The following is a 15,368-nucleotide window of genomic DNA, read 5'->3' as shown; positions in this document are numbered from 1 at the left end:
AAGCTCAAAGATAAGAAATAGGATGGTATACAAGGGGACCGGAAGCAGTAAGCTGATGTTAAGAGTATCATTTGGTATGTGAGGCTAGAAGGGGAAATAAGATGTAGCCTCTACAGACCCCGTGAGCATTGCTAAGGTGGTTGGTTTTTCTGGATGAGCACTCTTCTAGCTAGAAGTCAAGTGTGTAGACATCACAGTTTGTTTGGTTTTGTTAGATATAACTTATTGTCAAATTGGGATACATACAACACCCAGTGCTCATCCCAACAAGTGCTCTCCTCAGTGCCCATTAGACATTATGGTTTTAAGGGAAGTGGTATCCAGCCTTTTTTCTTGTCTTTCCTAAAATTGATCTGCCTGAAAAACTCTTTATGGTTCATGTGTCCTATTGTTTTTCCTTTTCACATTCTGTTCTTTTTCACAATTGCCCTTTTCTAGCTTACTTTAAAAAGGTGGAGGGAGGGGTGCTTGGGTGTCTCAGTCGGTTAAGCGTCTAACTCTTGATTTCAGCTCAGGTCATGACCTTGTCCTGAGATGGATCCCTATGTTGGCCCCTAATGGAGTGTGGAGCCTGCTTGGGATTCTATCTCTCTGCCCCTCCCTGCTCGCTCTTGCTCTCTCTCACATTCTCTCTCTTTCTCATTCTCTCTCATTCTCTCTCTTTTTCATTCTCTCTCTCTCTAAATATTTAAAAAAAAGGGGGGGCCATATTTTAGCTTTATAGTAAGTTTTGAAACCAAGTGCTGTCAAGGCTTCCTTTGCAAATGATTTTGGCTAGTCTAGGTCTTTTGCTTTCTTACTTATTTTTAAGATTTTATTTAAGTAAACTCTACACCAAATGTGGGGCTTAAATTTATAACCTTGAGATGAAGATTGGCATGTTCTACCAACTGAGCCAGCCAAGTGCCCCTCCCCTTGGCTTTTTTTTTTTTCTTTTTTTTTTAAATTTTTTTTTTCAACGTTTATTTATTTTTGGGACAGAGAGAGACAGAGCATGAACGGGGGAGGGGCAGAGAGAGAGGGAGACACAGAATCAGAAACAGGCTCCAGGCTCCGAGCCATCCGCCCAGAGCCTGACGCGGGGCTCGAACTCACGGACCGCGAGATCGTGGCCTGGCTGAAGTCGGACGCTTAACCGACTGCGCCACCCAGGCGCCCCTCCCCTTGGCTTTTTTAATATAAATTTTAGAATCAGCTTTTCAGTATTTACTGGGAAAAAAAAAAAAAGCCTGCTGGGATTTTGATTCAGATTGCAATGAATCTATAAATCAATTTGGATACAATTGATAACAATATTATGTCTTTCAGTCCATGAACTTGGTATAGGTCTTCATTTATTTAGGCCTCTATTTATTTATGTCCTTATCTTGTTAAGTTTGGTAATTTTCAGCGTACAAATCTTGCATGTATTTTGTTAGATCTATCTCTAAAGGCATGTATATTTTATTTTATTTTATTTTTAATTTTTTTTTTAACGTTTATTTATTTTTGAGACAGAGAGAGACAGAGCACGAACGGGGGAGGGGCAGAGAGAGAGGGAGACACAGAACCGGAAGCAGGCTCCAGGCTCTGAGCCATCAGCCCAGAGCCCGACGCGGGGCTCGAACCCACGGACCGCGAGATCGTGACCTGAGCTGAAGTCGGATGCTTAACCGACTGAGCCACCCAGGCGCCCCTAGGCATGTATATTTTAAAATAAAAATAATGTAGTTCATTATTCAAAAAGTATTTGCACTACACTTTAGCATCTCCTTAAACTCTTCCTAAAACAATGCTTTTTATTTATTATTATTTTCTAAAGTTTATTTTGTGAGACAACAGGAGAGTGCATGTGTACGGCGTTGGGGCAGAGAGAGAGAATTCCAAGCAAGTTCTGAGCTGCTGGCGAGGAGCCCGATACGGGGCTTGATCCCATGAACCGTGAGATCATGAGCCAAAATCAAGAGATGGATGCTTAAATGACTGAACCACCCAGGCATCCCTCCAAAATTACTTCTAAGCTTAAAAATTTATATCAGGAAGTGAATATTATATAAAACTTTTTAAGAGGGCATTGAGCAAAGAACCTTTTGTAGATAGTGCTGTAAACCAGAGGTTCTCAAAGTCTGACCCCCCACACCAGCAGCATTGGCTATATTTGGGAACTTGTTAGAAACGCAAAATGTTGGACCCCACTTAGACCTACTGAATCAGAAACTGCGGATGAGGCACAGCAGTTTGTTTTAATAAGCCCTCCAGGTAATTTCTGAGGCATGCTAAAGTTTGAGCAGTATTTCTAGACCAGTACTGTCCAGTGGAAGTACCATGCAAGCCACATATGTAATTTATGATTTTCTTGTAGCCACATTTTTAGAAGTACAAAATTGATTTTAATACATTTGAACCCACTATATCTAAATTATTGTTTCAATAATATATAATGGGGCATGCCATTAGCCCCTTTTCTCCTTCCACCCCTAAAATAACTAACATTTATTGAGCATGGAAACTGTTCTGCAGTTTTCTTATATATTTATTCTTTGACTTATTGGTCACACACACAACTGTGTAGAAGGTGTTAGCTCAGTTTTATAGGTGAAAAATCAGAGACTCAAAGGTAATAAATTGAGGTCACACAGCTAGTTAGTGGCACAAGTGTTAGAAAGGGTAGAAGCGGGGGCGCCTGGGTGGCTCAGTTGGTTGAGCGTCCGACTTCGGCTCAGGTCACAATCTCGCGGTATGTGAGTTCAAGCCCCACGTCGGGCTCTGTGCTGACTGCTCAGAGCCTGGAGCCTGTTTCAGATTCTGTGTCTCCCTCTCTCTCCGACCTTCCCCCGTTCATGCTCTGTCTCTGTCTCAAAAATAAACGTTAAAAAAATAAATAAAAAAAAAAGAAAGGGTAGAAGTGAACAGACAGACGTTAAGAAGGTAAAATCTAGAATTGATTGTTTCCTCATGTGCTGTGGAAGGCAAGAGGGAGAAAAGAATGGAGAGAGATGTTCAGATTTCTGCTTAGGTTTCTGCCAGCTTGTGAATATGTAGAAAAACATTTTTGAAGGACTGATTATCCATTTTAAAATGTTTAGTTTGGGCCTGCAGTTGGAAACAGCCTGAAGCTTGGGAAATGGTCTGGGCTAGATATAGAGATTTGGGAGACATCAGAGATCACCCAGGGAGAATATACAGAGCCTAGGGGATACGACATTGTGTCCCAGAAACAGTGGCAGGATGGGTATGAGGACCAGACACAGGTGGAGTCGTGATAGCCAGGGGAATAGAGAGAATGTCAGGCACAAGGGAGTGGGCAGCACGGGGATGCAGCCCCTGGGTTCTGTAAGATAACTAAAGAGTGTTTAGTCAGTTGAACAGTTAGAAGGTCTTTGTTTAGTGGGAGCTATTTCTCCATCGTGATGGGGGTAGGAGTAAAGGAGACAACTGTGGGGAGGGAGAGAGAACGAACAAAGACTGCTCTTCGGAAAAATTAGAAGCGGACGTGTAAGAAAGGGATTGGATTGTAGTGAGTTTGATTTATTAGTCAATTATGTGGACTAAGGTCGTGTACAGAGATTTTAGAATGTAAAACCTTGTTGGGGCGCCCGGGTGGCTCAGTCAGAGAAACATCTGACTTTGGCTCAGGTCATCATCTCCCGGTTTGTGGGTTCGAGCATTGGGCTCTGTGCTGACAGCTCAGAGCCTGGAGCCTACTTTAGATTCTGTGTCTCCCTCTGTCTCTGCCCCTCCCCATTCATGCTCTCTCTTTCAAAAATAAACATTAAAAAAATTTTCTAGAATGTAAAACCTTGTTGAAGAGTATAAGATCCAATTCTTAATAGGTTAGGTATAGAAGGGTACTTGTCATGGAATCTATATGGATTTTGTGTATATGTATGTATAGAAGATGTATAATTTATGTGTATTCTATGTATGTATATAACATGTATGGCTCGTATGTATAAGATAGGCATATAGGTGTATAATATACATTATGTATATGTAATATGTGTAGCTTATGTAAAACGTATGTATGTGATGTGTATATAATTATGTGAAAGTTTTTTTGGTTTTACCATTTATATAAAACTAGTTTGATAATACAGCATATTTTTATGCTGTTTATTGGATATTTTTAAAAAATTATTTAAATTCAAATTAGTTAACATACCACTTATATCAGGAAGTGAATATTATATAAAACTTTTTAAGAGGGCATTGAGCAATGTCGTATCCCCTAGGCTCACGTATAGTATTGGTTTCAGGAGTAGAACCCAGTGATTCATCACTTCCATATAACCCCAGATGTTCTTCATCCCAGCAAGTGCCTTCCTTAATCCCCATCACCCATTTAACCCATCCCCTGCCTACCTCCCTTCCAGCAACCTTCAGTTTGTTCTCTGTATTTAAGAGTCTCGTATGGTTTGCCTCCCTCTCTGTTTTTATCTTATTTTTCCTTCGCTTCCCCTGTGTTCATCTGTTTTGTTTCTTAAATTCCACGGATTTTTTTTAGACTACAAAAGAATTAAGTATTGGAATAAATCAGTGACACAGATGATAAAGATAATCTGGCCTCTTTCCAAGACATCCGGTGTTAACCATTTAAATTAATCCTCCTCTTTGCTCCGTTCTCATAAAGATGCACATTTTTCGATTCCAGAGGAAAAGCAATCCAGTGATTTCTTTCTTTCTCTAGGACTTTTCCCACGCCAAACAGTTGTTTGCTGCTTGTTTGGAGTTGGTAACAGAGTTCTCGCCAAAACTCCGTCAGGTCATGCTGAATGAGATGCTGCTTTTGGATATTCATACGCATGAAGCTGGAACAGGGCAATCAGGAGAGAGACCTCCTTCTGATCTTATTAGTAGGGTGCGAGGATATCTGGAAATGAGGCTTCCTGGTAAGACTTTCACAAAGCCAAAGTTCAGAAATACAGTACTCAGGTAATTGTGGGGAAGAATCTAAAAAAAAACATTTGCTTGACTTTTTGCCATCTATAAAAAAGTTACCTCTCTCCTAAAACAGAAATCTGACGTGGAGTTCACTTGAGAACATTGAGGATAATGTAGGAAACTATTCATTTCCAAGAATTTCCATAACAAAGTACCACAAGCTAGATGATGAAAACAGCAGAAATTTATCCTCTTATACTTTTGAAGGCCAGAGATCTGAAATCAAGGTGTCAGCATGGCCATGCTCCCTCTGAAGGCTCTGGGGAAGAAGCCTTCTAGCTTCAGGTGGCTCCCAGCAATCTTTTATTCACTCCCATCTCTGCCTCCTTTGTTACGTGGCCTTCTCAGGGAGTGAGAGTGTGAGTGTGTGTGTGTCTTATAAAGGCACCAGTTATTGGATTTAGGGTGTGTGCTAATTCAGTATGATTTCATCTTAACTAAGTAGATATGTGAAGGTCCTGTTGTCAAGTGAGGAAACTCTGAGGTCTTAGGTGGAAATGAATTTTGAGGGGACACTGTTCAACACATTACAAAATTATATTGCAGTTTTAAGATACTTTGTTAAAGAATCAAAATGTCATTGAAAGTACAGATTGAAAGTTTAATTCCTCATTTCTATCATAGAAATAATCAGAATGGTTGCCACTGGGTCAGGAACTCAATTGTCACTTCAGGAACAAACCTTGTGTGTCCAGTTCTCAGTATAAATATGCCATTATGAAAAGGGCTTATCGGGGCGCCTGGGTGGCGCAGTCGGTTAAGCGTCCGACTTCAGCCAGGTCACGATCTCGCGGTCCGTGAGTTCGAGCCCCGCGTCAGGCTCTGGGCTGATGGCTCAGAGCCTGGAGCCTGTTTTCGATTCTGTGTCTCCCTCTCTCTCTGCCCCTCCCCCGTTCATGCTCTGTCTCTGTCCCAAAAATAAATAAAAACGTTGAAAAAAAGAAAAAAAAAATTTTAAAAAAAGAAAAGGGCTTATCATAAAAATTATCTCTGTTGTATGTAAATCTTAAAGTAGTTTCTTAATTTTACATGTTTTAGAGTAATTAAATCATACTATACACATTTAAAGCTGTAAGCAGTAAAATTGAAGTGTAACAGAAGGTGCTAGTAATGTGTCAAAGCACAAATGGCCACTGGCCCTCTTGGGTCTTTTGGAGTAAGTTAATTGTTAATACATTCTGATTTCTAGCAGAAATTACAACCATGGGTCAGGATAAGGGAGGGGTGCAAAAAGGTGTTATCTGCCATCATCTCCTCCCTCTCTTTTTAGGGAAAAAAAATTGTTCCCTGGTGATACTGGGCTGATTTTGATCAAATTAAATGCATACGCTCTGTAAAAGACAGAGGGTGTTAACGTGGCTTGGTCTGGCTCTACTATCAGGAACAGGAAGTGATCTTTTTGTGTGTGTGTGTTTGTTTTTGAGAGAGCATGAGGGAGGGGGTGGGCACAGGGAGGGGGACAGAGGATCCAAAGCAGGCTCCATGTTTACAGCGACAAGCAGTCCTTTATGTGGGGCTCGAACTCATGAACAATGAGATCATGACCTGAGCTGAAGTTGGACACTTAACACTGAGCCACCCAGGCATCCAAAGGAAGAGGAAGTGGTCTTCATTGACAACAAATCCAACCTTCATTTATAAATAAGGGCTACTTCTTCTAAATTAATTATTTAGATTAATTATTCTAAAACCACTGATGTCTTTTGGGAGAAATTCCCTAACTTTTAATACTTTGTACTAAAAGGTAACTTTGTGTTGAGACACGTGTCTTAGTTATGTTCCTTGGATTTCAGCAAATTTGAATTCTAGGCCTGGTAGAGATAATGATGAATTGTATATTGCAGATGCTTAAAGGGAAGTTTAATCTCCAAATCATTGCTTCTCAGGCTGTATCCGAATTCTCCCTAGATTCTGATTTATCTTTAAGAATTGTTGCTGTACCCTCCCCCACTCATGCTCCCTCAAAAAATTAAATAAAAAAGGGCACCTGGGGGCTCAGTTCGTTAAGTGTCTGATTTCAGCTCAAGTCATGATCTCATGGTTCATGGGATTGAACCCCCTATCGGGCTCCATGCTGGGTGTGGAGCCTGCTAACATTCTCTCTCTCCTTCTGCCCTTCCCCTGCACACGGGTGCAGTTGTTCTCTCTCTCTCTCAAAAAAAAAAAAAAAAAAAAAAAAAAATTAAGGGCGTCTAGGTGACTCAGTTGGTTAAGCTTCCAACACTTGGTTTCGGGTCAAGTCTGATCTCACGGTCATTGAGATCAAGCCCTGCATGGGACTCTGCGCTGGTAGCATGGAACCTACTTGGGATTCTGTCTCCCCTCTCTGCCCCTCCCTTGCTGATGCTCTCTCTCTCAAAATACACTTTATGGAAAAAAAGAAAAAAAGATTGAAAAAAATTAAAATTAACAAAAAATCCAAACCATTGCTGTATTATTAATGGGGAATGTGGGTGAATAAATGAAGCCTTGGAGTCAAATGCTGTGTGGTCTGCCTTTGGCAAAATGTAAAGAACTCAATGACATGCATGTGTTGGAGATACCAGTTTCACTTCTGTCTTTGTTCTTGAAGGTGATGCAAATAGTATATTTTGTTTTGCTGTGTTCCTATGCCTGTCTTTGTTGTTGCAAATCCTCTTTTGGGTAAGGTGAGATATAAACAAATAGCCATAGGCAGTTTTTTTTTTTCTTTTTTAGAAAGACTAAACAAAATATATTTACTTAAGAAGTTTAATAGCTCTCCCTATTTCAAGTGAACGTTGTTATTTAGCATTCTGTGGGATTTTTCTTTTTGCTGAAGTATGTTTAAACCTGAATATTATATACTTTGAGCTACAAAAATTTGCAACATATTTAATACTAAGGTATATTTATTTATTTCAAAGGAAACGATGTGCGAAACTTTTTTTATTTTTTTTTTTTGGTCCAAAAGTTCTGAGTGATTTTTTTTTTTTTTTCTCATTACTTTTTGCTTAAAATTGCTTCTGGGGTGCCTGGGTGGCTTAGTCGGTTAAGCAGCTGATTCTTGATTTCGGCCCAGGTCATGATCTCAAGGTTCGTGACTTTAAGCCCCACATCTGGCTCTTTGCTCACAGTGCTGGGTCCGCTTCAGATCCTTTGTCTCCCTCTCTCTGCTACTCCCCCATGTGTGCACGCGTGTGCTCTTTCTTTCACAAAAATAGATGTTAAAAAAATTGAAAACTAAAAATGTTTTTGGTACAGTAAATATTTTTTGAAAGTAAATGACTTCAGGGGCGCCTGGGTGGCGCAGTCGGTTAAGCGTCCGACTTCAGCCAGGTCACGATCTCGCGGTCCGTGAGTTCGAGCCCCGCGTCAGGCTCTGGGCTGATGGCTCAGAGCCTGGAGCCTGTTTCTGATTCTGTGTCTCCCTCTCTCTCTGCCCCTCCCCCGTTCATGCTCTGTCTCTCTCTGTCCCAAAAATAAATAAATGTTGAAAAAAAAATTAAAAAAAAAAAAGTAATGCTTTTTTTCATAGAATGCTTATTATTACATTTTAATCAGAAGAAATATTTAAAATGATACATTCACTCAGATTTGTTAGTTTTATTATATGGTATAGCTATTTCTGTGCTCTAAATGTGCTAAAAGTTTATACTGTACCATCGTACTTGTTTTGTGTGTTCTCTGCTCATTTGGGTTATAAATTTTATAGAGGACAGGTAACGCGGACTTCCACAAAAGAGTGTAAAGTATTCTTAGTAGGTGAGTTTGTTAATTAGTAAATAGTAGGGACCATGCAGTCTGTTGTTGGGAAAACTTAACTTTTCAAAAAAAATTTTTAACGTTTATTTATTTTTGAGAGAGAGAGAGAGAGTGGGGGAGGGCCTCCCCACAGAGAGGGGAGACACAGAATCTGAAGCAGGCTCCCGGCTCTGAGCTGTCAGCACAAAATCCCACACAGGCCTCAAACTCTGACCTGAGGCAAAGTCAGATGCTTAACTGACTGAACCACGCAGGCACCCTGAGAAACCTTAACTTTCTAAAGAAAAATATAAAACATTAGAATTTTTCTGTTGTTTCATCTGTAACTGTTGTTTTTAATTTGTTCAGCTGAAATCTGAGTACATGTTTGCTTTGTTCTGTTTTAATGTTATGATGGTAATTCCAACTATTTTCTTTGTCTTTTTAGATATTCCTCTTCGTCAAGTTATAGCTGAGGAATGTGTTGCTTTTATGTTAAACTGGAGGGAAAATGAATACCTTACACTGCAAGTTCCCGCATTTCTGCTTCAGAGTAATCCATATGTAAAGGTAATTTGTGTTTAATCTAAAAGGATTATTAGGATGAGATCATTGTACCTGTTTCTTTAGATCTATACTAAGGGAACTTGTCCAATTTCTATGATACAATGGAAGATGGGACAAATGTTTGTTGGTGTGTGGTTAAAAGTATAGTTTGAGATAATTTGGGTGCTTGGGTTTGCCCTCTGATATTTTTTTCATTATCCAGTAGTTCATGAGAATGCAAACAAAAATTAGTTAACGGACATTTTGGTATAACCGTAAGCTAGTGAGAGGTTAGTTCTCTTTTCTTGTTTTGATCAGTATAATCAAACTCTAGTGTTAACCTCTGGCATACATGGGTGTACCTGCATGTGAGGGGTGCACTTCCAGCTTTTTTCCATCTGAGCACCTGACCCTTCCTTAGAGCTTATTTCCTCCTCTCGATTTGTGCGTGGTCCTTGGTCATGTAAATGTTTGTTAGTAATTACACCCAAATGAAAGAATCCATTCAGTGAATTGGTGGTGAGTTGTTTAGTCACCTTTCTTAATTATATCTCTCTTGTGCAGCTGAAAATGTTTCTGGATGGAGAAAATAAAAACAGAAACTTGAATTTTTCCCTAAGACTGTGTTTGTCATGTGTTAATATTATGTGTACCTGAACAAGCAGTGGACTTTTCTCCCTTTCTGGTCTTCAGTTAAAACAAAACAAAACAAACAAAAAACAAAAAAAACCATGTAGTGGTTTAACATTTCTTTGTGTGTACGTTTGGTTTTTCAGATTTCCTTATTGCTTGTATGCTTTATGTTTATCTCCTCTTACCTTTAGTACATAGTCTTTTCAGTCAGTGGTTATCTGAGAACTCTTGCAAGACTCCTTGTTTTACATTTGTCTTGGTTATTTGTTTTTTCCTCCTAATTTCCTATATGTCCTTTAAAAAACTGAGATCATTTCATTTTAGCCCTTTGAAGATTTGCTGATTTCTTTTGTGTTTTTACTCCTTTTTGTCTTGTCTATAATTGTTCACAAAATTTATCTCATAACTTGAATCATCCTTCTCTTTGGAATTTTAGACATTGGATTAGATCTGTTTTTTCACTGAATTTTCTGAAATGTGAGTTCCTCCTATCTGGGATACTTGTCTGATTATGCCCAGTAGTCTTGGTCTTTGCTAAACCCTCAGATGAAAGAACCATTTCGTTCGAAGACAGTAATTTCCACTTAGGATCGTAGCTTGTTGTTCAGCATTAGGACCGTACAGTAGCTTTTCTTTGCTTTTCTCAGCAATGAATTCTGTGGGGCTGTGCACCAGCAGGGCTGGGTGCGTGTTTCAGGGCCTGCAGTGTGGAAGGGTACGAGATACTGTGCTGGAAGTTGCCTGAACTTGGGCTGGGTTATGTCACTGCTTTCTGTAGCCTCCTGATCTCGCCCAAAAGGAGGAAGGATATGTGGTGACCTTGCTGAAGAGTCATTGAAGTGTTTCATCTTATCTGGTTAGGGTTTATGTGTCCCCTTTCCTAGTTTGGCCCTGTGCTCCCTTGTTTATGTCAGGGAAAAAGGAATCAGAGAAAGAGGTCTAGAGTAAGGGATCGTGTTTTGGAAATGCTATAATTTGGAGCAATTTCCAAACTTGGAATTTGGCGTGGAATACATATACATATGCATAGAGAAAAGTTTAGAAGGATGTTAACAGTTACCATCTCTGGATAGTGGAATAGTAGGTGGTTTTAATCAGTTTATTTTCCATTTTATTTTCTTACTTATTTGAATATTCTGTAATCACAAAAGGAAAGGGAAAAATCTTAAACATGTAGCTAAAATATGACCTTTTGAAATAACACAGAACTGTATAGTCTCCCCTTTGGATCAGGATAGGAGGCAGTGTAGCTAGCATATCGGAAAATGCACAGGATTTACAGAGCTCGGTGGTAATAGTAGTAATAGCATCAGATAAAGACCAAAGTTTGTAATGTAGCCTCCAAGGCCTTTTAAGGTGCAGGTGCTTCTTCCTCTGTTTGCTCTCTCTTCCTCCTTGTCCTGCTGTTCTGTGCTCGTGGTTCCACATTACTCACAGCTCTCTATGCAGGATGCTTTCTCTACTTCTGCACTTGAGCATGTGCTGTGAATCACTTAGCCGGGATGCCCTTCCTACTTTTGCCTGTTGGTGTGGTTTCTTGGAAGCTTAGCCTTATTTCTTTCTCTGCAAAGGAGTAAATCACTTTCTCCTTTGTTACCTTTGAACTGTGCTACTAAGTAGTCCTGCTACTTTTGGGGAGGCATATATTTTTGTTGCACTTACACTATGTAATAATTTATTTTTCACTTGTCTTCTTATAGAACAGTGAGCTTCTTGAGGACAGTTACTTTTTATATTCTCAGTGCTTTATTTGATGTCCACACATAGTAGATGCTTAAGAATGTTTGTGGAATTCAGTTGACTTCGAGGGGCCTAAGACTTTTTTCTTTCCTTTTCTTTTCTTTTTTTTAAAGTAATCTCTATACCCAGTGTGGGGCTCAAACTCAAGGACCCTGAGATCAAGTCATAGGTTTTTTTCTGAGCTGGCCAGATGCCCCTGGGGCCCAAAACTTCTGAAAATTCTTACTTTTAAGTAAATTAGCGCAGTGACCTCAACCAAGCATGTGATTCTTAACAACAGAAAATGAATGGAGACAAGGAGCTACTCTAGCCCTGTACTGCACTACAGTAAATAGCTGCATATATGGTGGTCTTAGTTGGTGGAGCAGACTTGTATTCAATAGGCATGCAAGATGAAATGTTTTTTTTTTTAATTTTCTTGTGGTTTTTTTTTTTAATGTTTATTTATTTTAGAGACAGAGCACCAATGGGGGAGGGGCAGAGAGAGCCGGAGACAGAATCTGAAGCAGGCTGCAGCTCTGAGCTGTCAGCACAGAAAACACATTCCCATAGCACAGCTAGGGTTTTCATATTGTTTTTACTACCTTTAGGAAGCACAAGTGTTATAAATTTTCTTAGGTGTGATCATGGAGTTATGGTTACGCAGGAGAATCTTCTAGCTCTTAGAAGATACATAGTAAAGTCTTTAGGGATGAGGTGTGGTGTCTGCGGCTTATTAGTTAACAAAGAGCATATGTAGGTATATAAAGTAAATACAGTAGAATATTCACAGTAAGTCCAATATACAGATATTACTGAATTCTTCAAGTTTTCCATGTTTGTAATTTTTTATTATAAAAAATAGGGAAAAGTATCAGTTTTCATCTTTGTCATAATACTGCTGCCTCCTTAAAGAAGTTACCTCAGGTGATGGGGACCTCCTTATGAATGTTTTCTAGGTCCAGTTAGGGATCTGGGCTTTCCTGATGGACTTGAAATGATCTTTGCCACTTCACTATTGAAAAGAGCAATGATGTATAAGAGTTAATATGAACAAAAGATAGAGGGGTCCTCTTTTGTTTGAATTTACAGAGAGAAACACTGAATTTGACATAAGCCTGTTTTTTTTCGTCTGCATTTTGGGCCTGTGTTTTCTCTGCCTTTTGCTTTTAGCCCTTCCACTCTTTTATTTGTGTGTTCTTCCAGCATTTTTGTCCTTTTAAAGTCGCCTTTATTCAGATCATTCACTTTCAGTAAGCTGTCCTTCCTTCCTTCTTCCTCACATCAGTAACTCCATCTCCAATTGCTCCCATTTTTTTTAGAGAAAGGTGGTTCTGCATCTTATTCCCTTATCCTGCCAACTTCAGTTTCCAGATTTCTCCCCTTATTTTTTCATTAAAAAAGAATTTTTTAAATTTATTTTTATTAAAAAAAATTTTTTTTACATTTATTTATTTTTGAGAGAGAGCACAAGAGGGAAAGGGGCAGAGAGAGAATAAGACGCAGAATCGGAAGTAGGCTCCAGACTCTGAGCTGTCAGCACAGAGCCTGACGTGGGGCTTGAACTCACAGACTGTGAGATCATGACCCGACCCCAAGTCAGATGCTTAACTGACTGAGCCACCCAGCTGCACCACCTCCCCCACCACAACTTCTTTTTAAATGATTACAGTGTGTGTAAAGTTAAAGCACTATTTTAATTGCACCTCTGGGCTTTTACCACAGTTAACATTGTGTGTGTATATATACTTCCCATTACATACACCACATACCCTGCCCCCTTCTTAAGTGGGATCATACTATTTACTAGCTAGGTGCCCCTCCCACACATACTCTTAATAAATCACATACCTCTTTGCATTGTCTCAGTTTTGTTCTTATCAGACTATACTTGTTTTTGCCCTGATTAGACTTTTATTGAAGGAAACAGTGAGCTTTATAATATGGCAGAACCAAAGCATCCTCTTCCCCAGTCAGATTCCAGTTTGTTAGACAGTGAACTCTAAATTCCTCCGTGGTTGAATGGAAGGTATAGCATAACATACGTGTTGGTATGTTTGGGCCACTATCCTTTCTTCAAGTGCACCTTAAAATAGAACTTACACATATATTACAGATTATCTTCTGTGTATTTTCTGTTTTTCGTGTTACAGCTTGGACAGCTTTTAGCAGCTACATGCAAAGAACTTCCAGGCCCTAAAGAAAGTAGACGGACTGCTAAAGACCTTTGGGAAGTTGTTGTTCAGATCTGTAGTGTATCCAGTCAACACAAACGAGGAAATGATGGCAGAGTTAGTTTAATAAAGCAGAGGGAATCTACATTAGGTATAATGTATCGGTACGTTTCTGTCAGTTTATTTTTTGTACTCAGTTTGTACTGTTTCAAGAACATCTACCATTATCCTTGTATATCCTAAAGATGGACAGTGTAAGAGTTCTCTGGTGCTGATCTCTGATGGACTAACATGGCCACCTTTGGAAATACCTCTTATTTATATGTTATTTTAAGAGATTGTTAACCATTTAATATCTACTGGAGTTCAAAGTCGTTGATGTCTATGATTGCATAGTACTGAAGAAGTCATATGTGGTTAAAACAGAAGAAATTGTATTAGGTTATTATGACAATAGAATGTTATACTCTTTCATACATGCAGAATTGGAGAGTTAGGTATAAACCTTCACCTATAATTTACTTTCTTTTTAATTTCTGATAGTAAATATGTACAAAATTTGTTTTTTGTAGGAGTGAACTACTTTCTTTTATCAAAAAATTACGGGTAAGTTTTATTAAAAGTTATCTAATTCTCATTTTTGTAAAATATGACTGAAAATATTGAGTGCTTAAATGCTGGTTGTTGAAGTGCTCTCTCTGTATGATGTGCTCATTATCTTCAGTGATCATTTCTGAAAATGGGATGGTCTAAATGGAGAGGTTTATTTTGCATTTATCTTAACATGTGTTAGTGAATAATTAGGTTTTTTTTTTTTTAAGTTTGTTTTGAGAGAGACAGACTGCACGAGTGGGGGAGGGGCAGAGAGAGAGGGAGACAGAATCCCAAGCATGCTCTGCACTGTGAGAGCAGAGCCTGACATGGGGCTCAAACTCATGAAACAGTGAGATCATGACCTGAGCTGAGACCAAGAGTCAGACCCTTGACTGAGGCACCCAGGTGCCCCAAAGGAGGTATTTTTTTAATTTTAAGGAAGTTTTCATAATAGGGCAGGATGTGTGAAGCCTAGCCTTAATTTTTGATGATAGGATTAATGTTACACTTATTTACTGGCATAACCTAGATTCCATCCTTTATTATTTTAAGGAATAAAAGTTTGATTTTTTTAGAGCTAGCTGGAAGTACTAATTGGAAAGAGATGTATTTACTCAATTTCAAAAGTCATTTGAGGAGTTGAGCACCATAAGCCAGTCACCTAAATATGCTAATTTTTGTGTAATTGTGTGCTGTGACTTCTTTCATGAGATTAAAAATAAAGTTGACCTGTAGTGTGTGCTTTAAACTAAAGCAGATGGTAGATTTCAAAAGTGAAAGAATCTTTTTTTAAATGTCTTTTTGAGAGAGTGAGTGCGTGTGCATGCTGGCTAAGTGGGGGAGAGGCAGAGAGGGAGACAGAATCTGAAGCAGGCTCTGTGCTGACAGCACAGAGCCTGATACAGGGCTCGAACTTCTGAACCGTGAGATCAAGACCTGAGCTGAAGTTGGACTTTTAACTGGCTGAGCCACCCAGGCTCCCTAGAGTCTTTTGACAGAAAGTCTTTTGACTTTGGGGGGGGGGGGCACCTGGAGGGGCTCAGTTGGTTAAGCATTTAACTTTGGCTCAGGTTCTGGAGC

General features: G+C 39.3%; 1 protein-coding gene across 4 annotated transcripts in view; it reads left to right on the top strand.

Moving 5' to 3' along the window:
* The window catches only part of INTS8 (integrator complex subunit 8), a 54,884-nt gene that overhangs the window by 26,070 nt on the left and 13,446 nt on the right, over positions 1 to 15,368 (top strand). For all 4 annotated transcript variants that reach the window (XM_030303715.1, XM_030303717.1, XM_030303716.1 and 1 more), the window contains 4 exons: positions 4,667 to 4,868; positions 9,071 to 9,192; positions 13,674 to 13,858; positions 14,267 to 14,300. In XM_030303715.1, the coding sequence (XP_030159575.1) occupies positions 4,667 to 4,868; positions 9,071 to 9,192; positions 13,674 to 13,858; positions 14,267 to 14,300 (543 nt within the window). The remainder of the gene's footprint in view (positions 1 to 4,666; positions 4,869 to 9,070; positions 9,193 to 13,673; positions 13,859 to 14,266; positions 14,301 to 15,368) is intronic.

The sequence above is a fragment of the Lynx canadensis genome, chromosome F2, assembly GCF_007474595.2.
Source record: "Lynx canadensis isolate LIC74 chromosome F2, mLynCan4.pri.v2, whole genome shotgun sequence".
In the NCBI taxonomy this organism is placed as follows: domain Eukaryota; kingdom Metazoa; phylum Chordata; class Mammalia; order Carnivora; family Felidae; genus Lynx; species Lynx canadensis.
The sequence above is the reverse complement of the archived record's forward strand: the minus strand, read 5'-3'. Positions and strand labels throughout refer to the sequence as shown.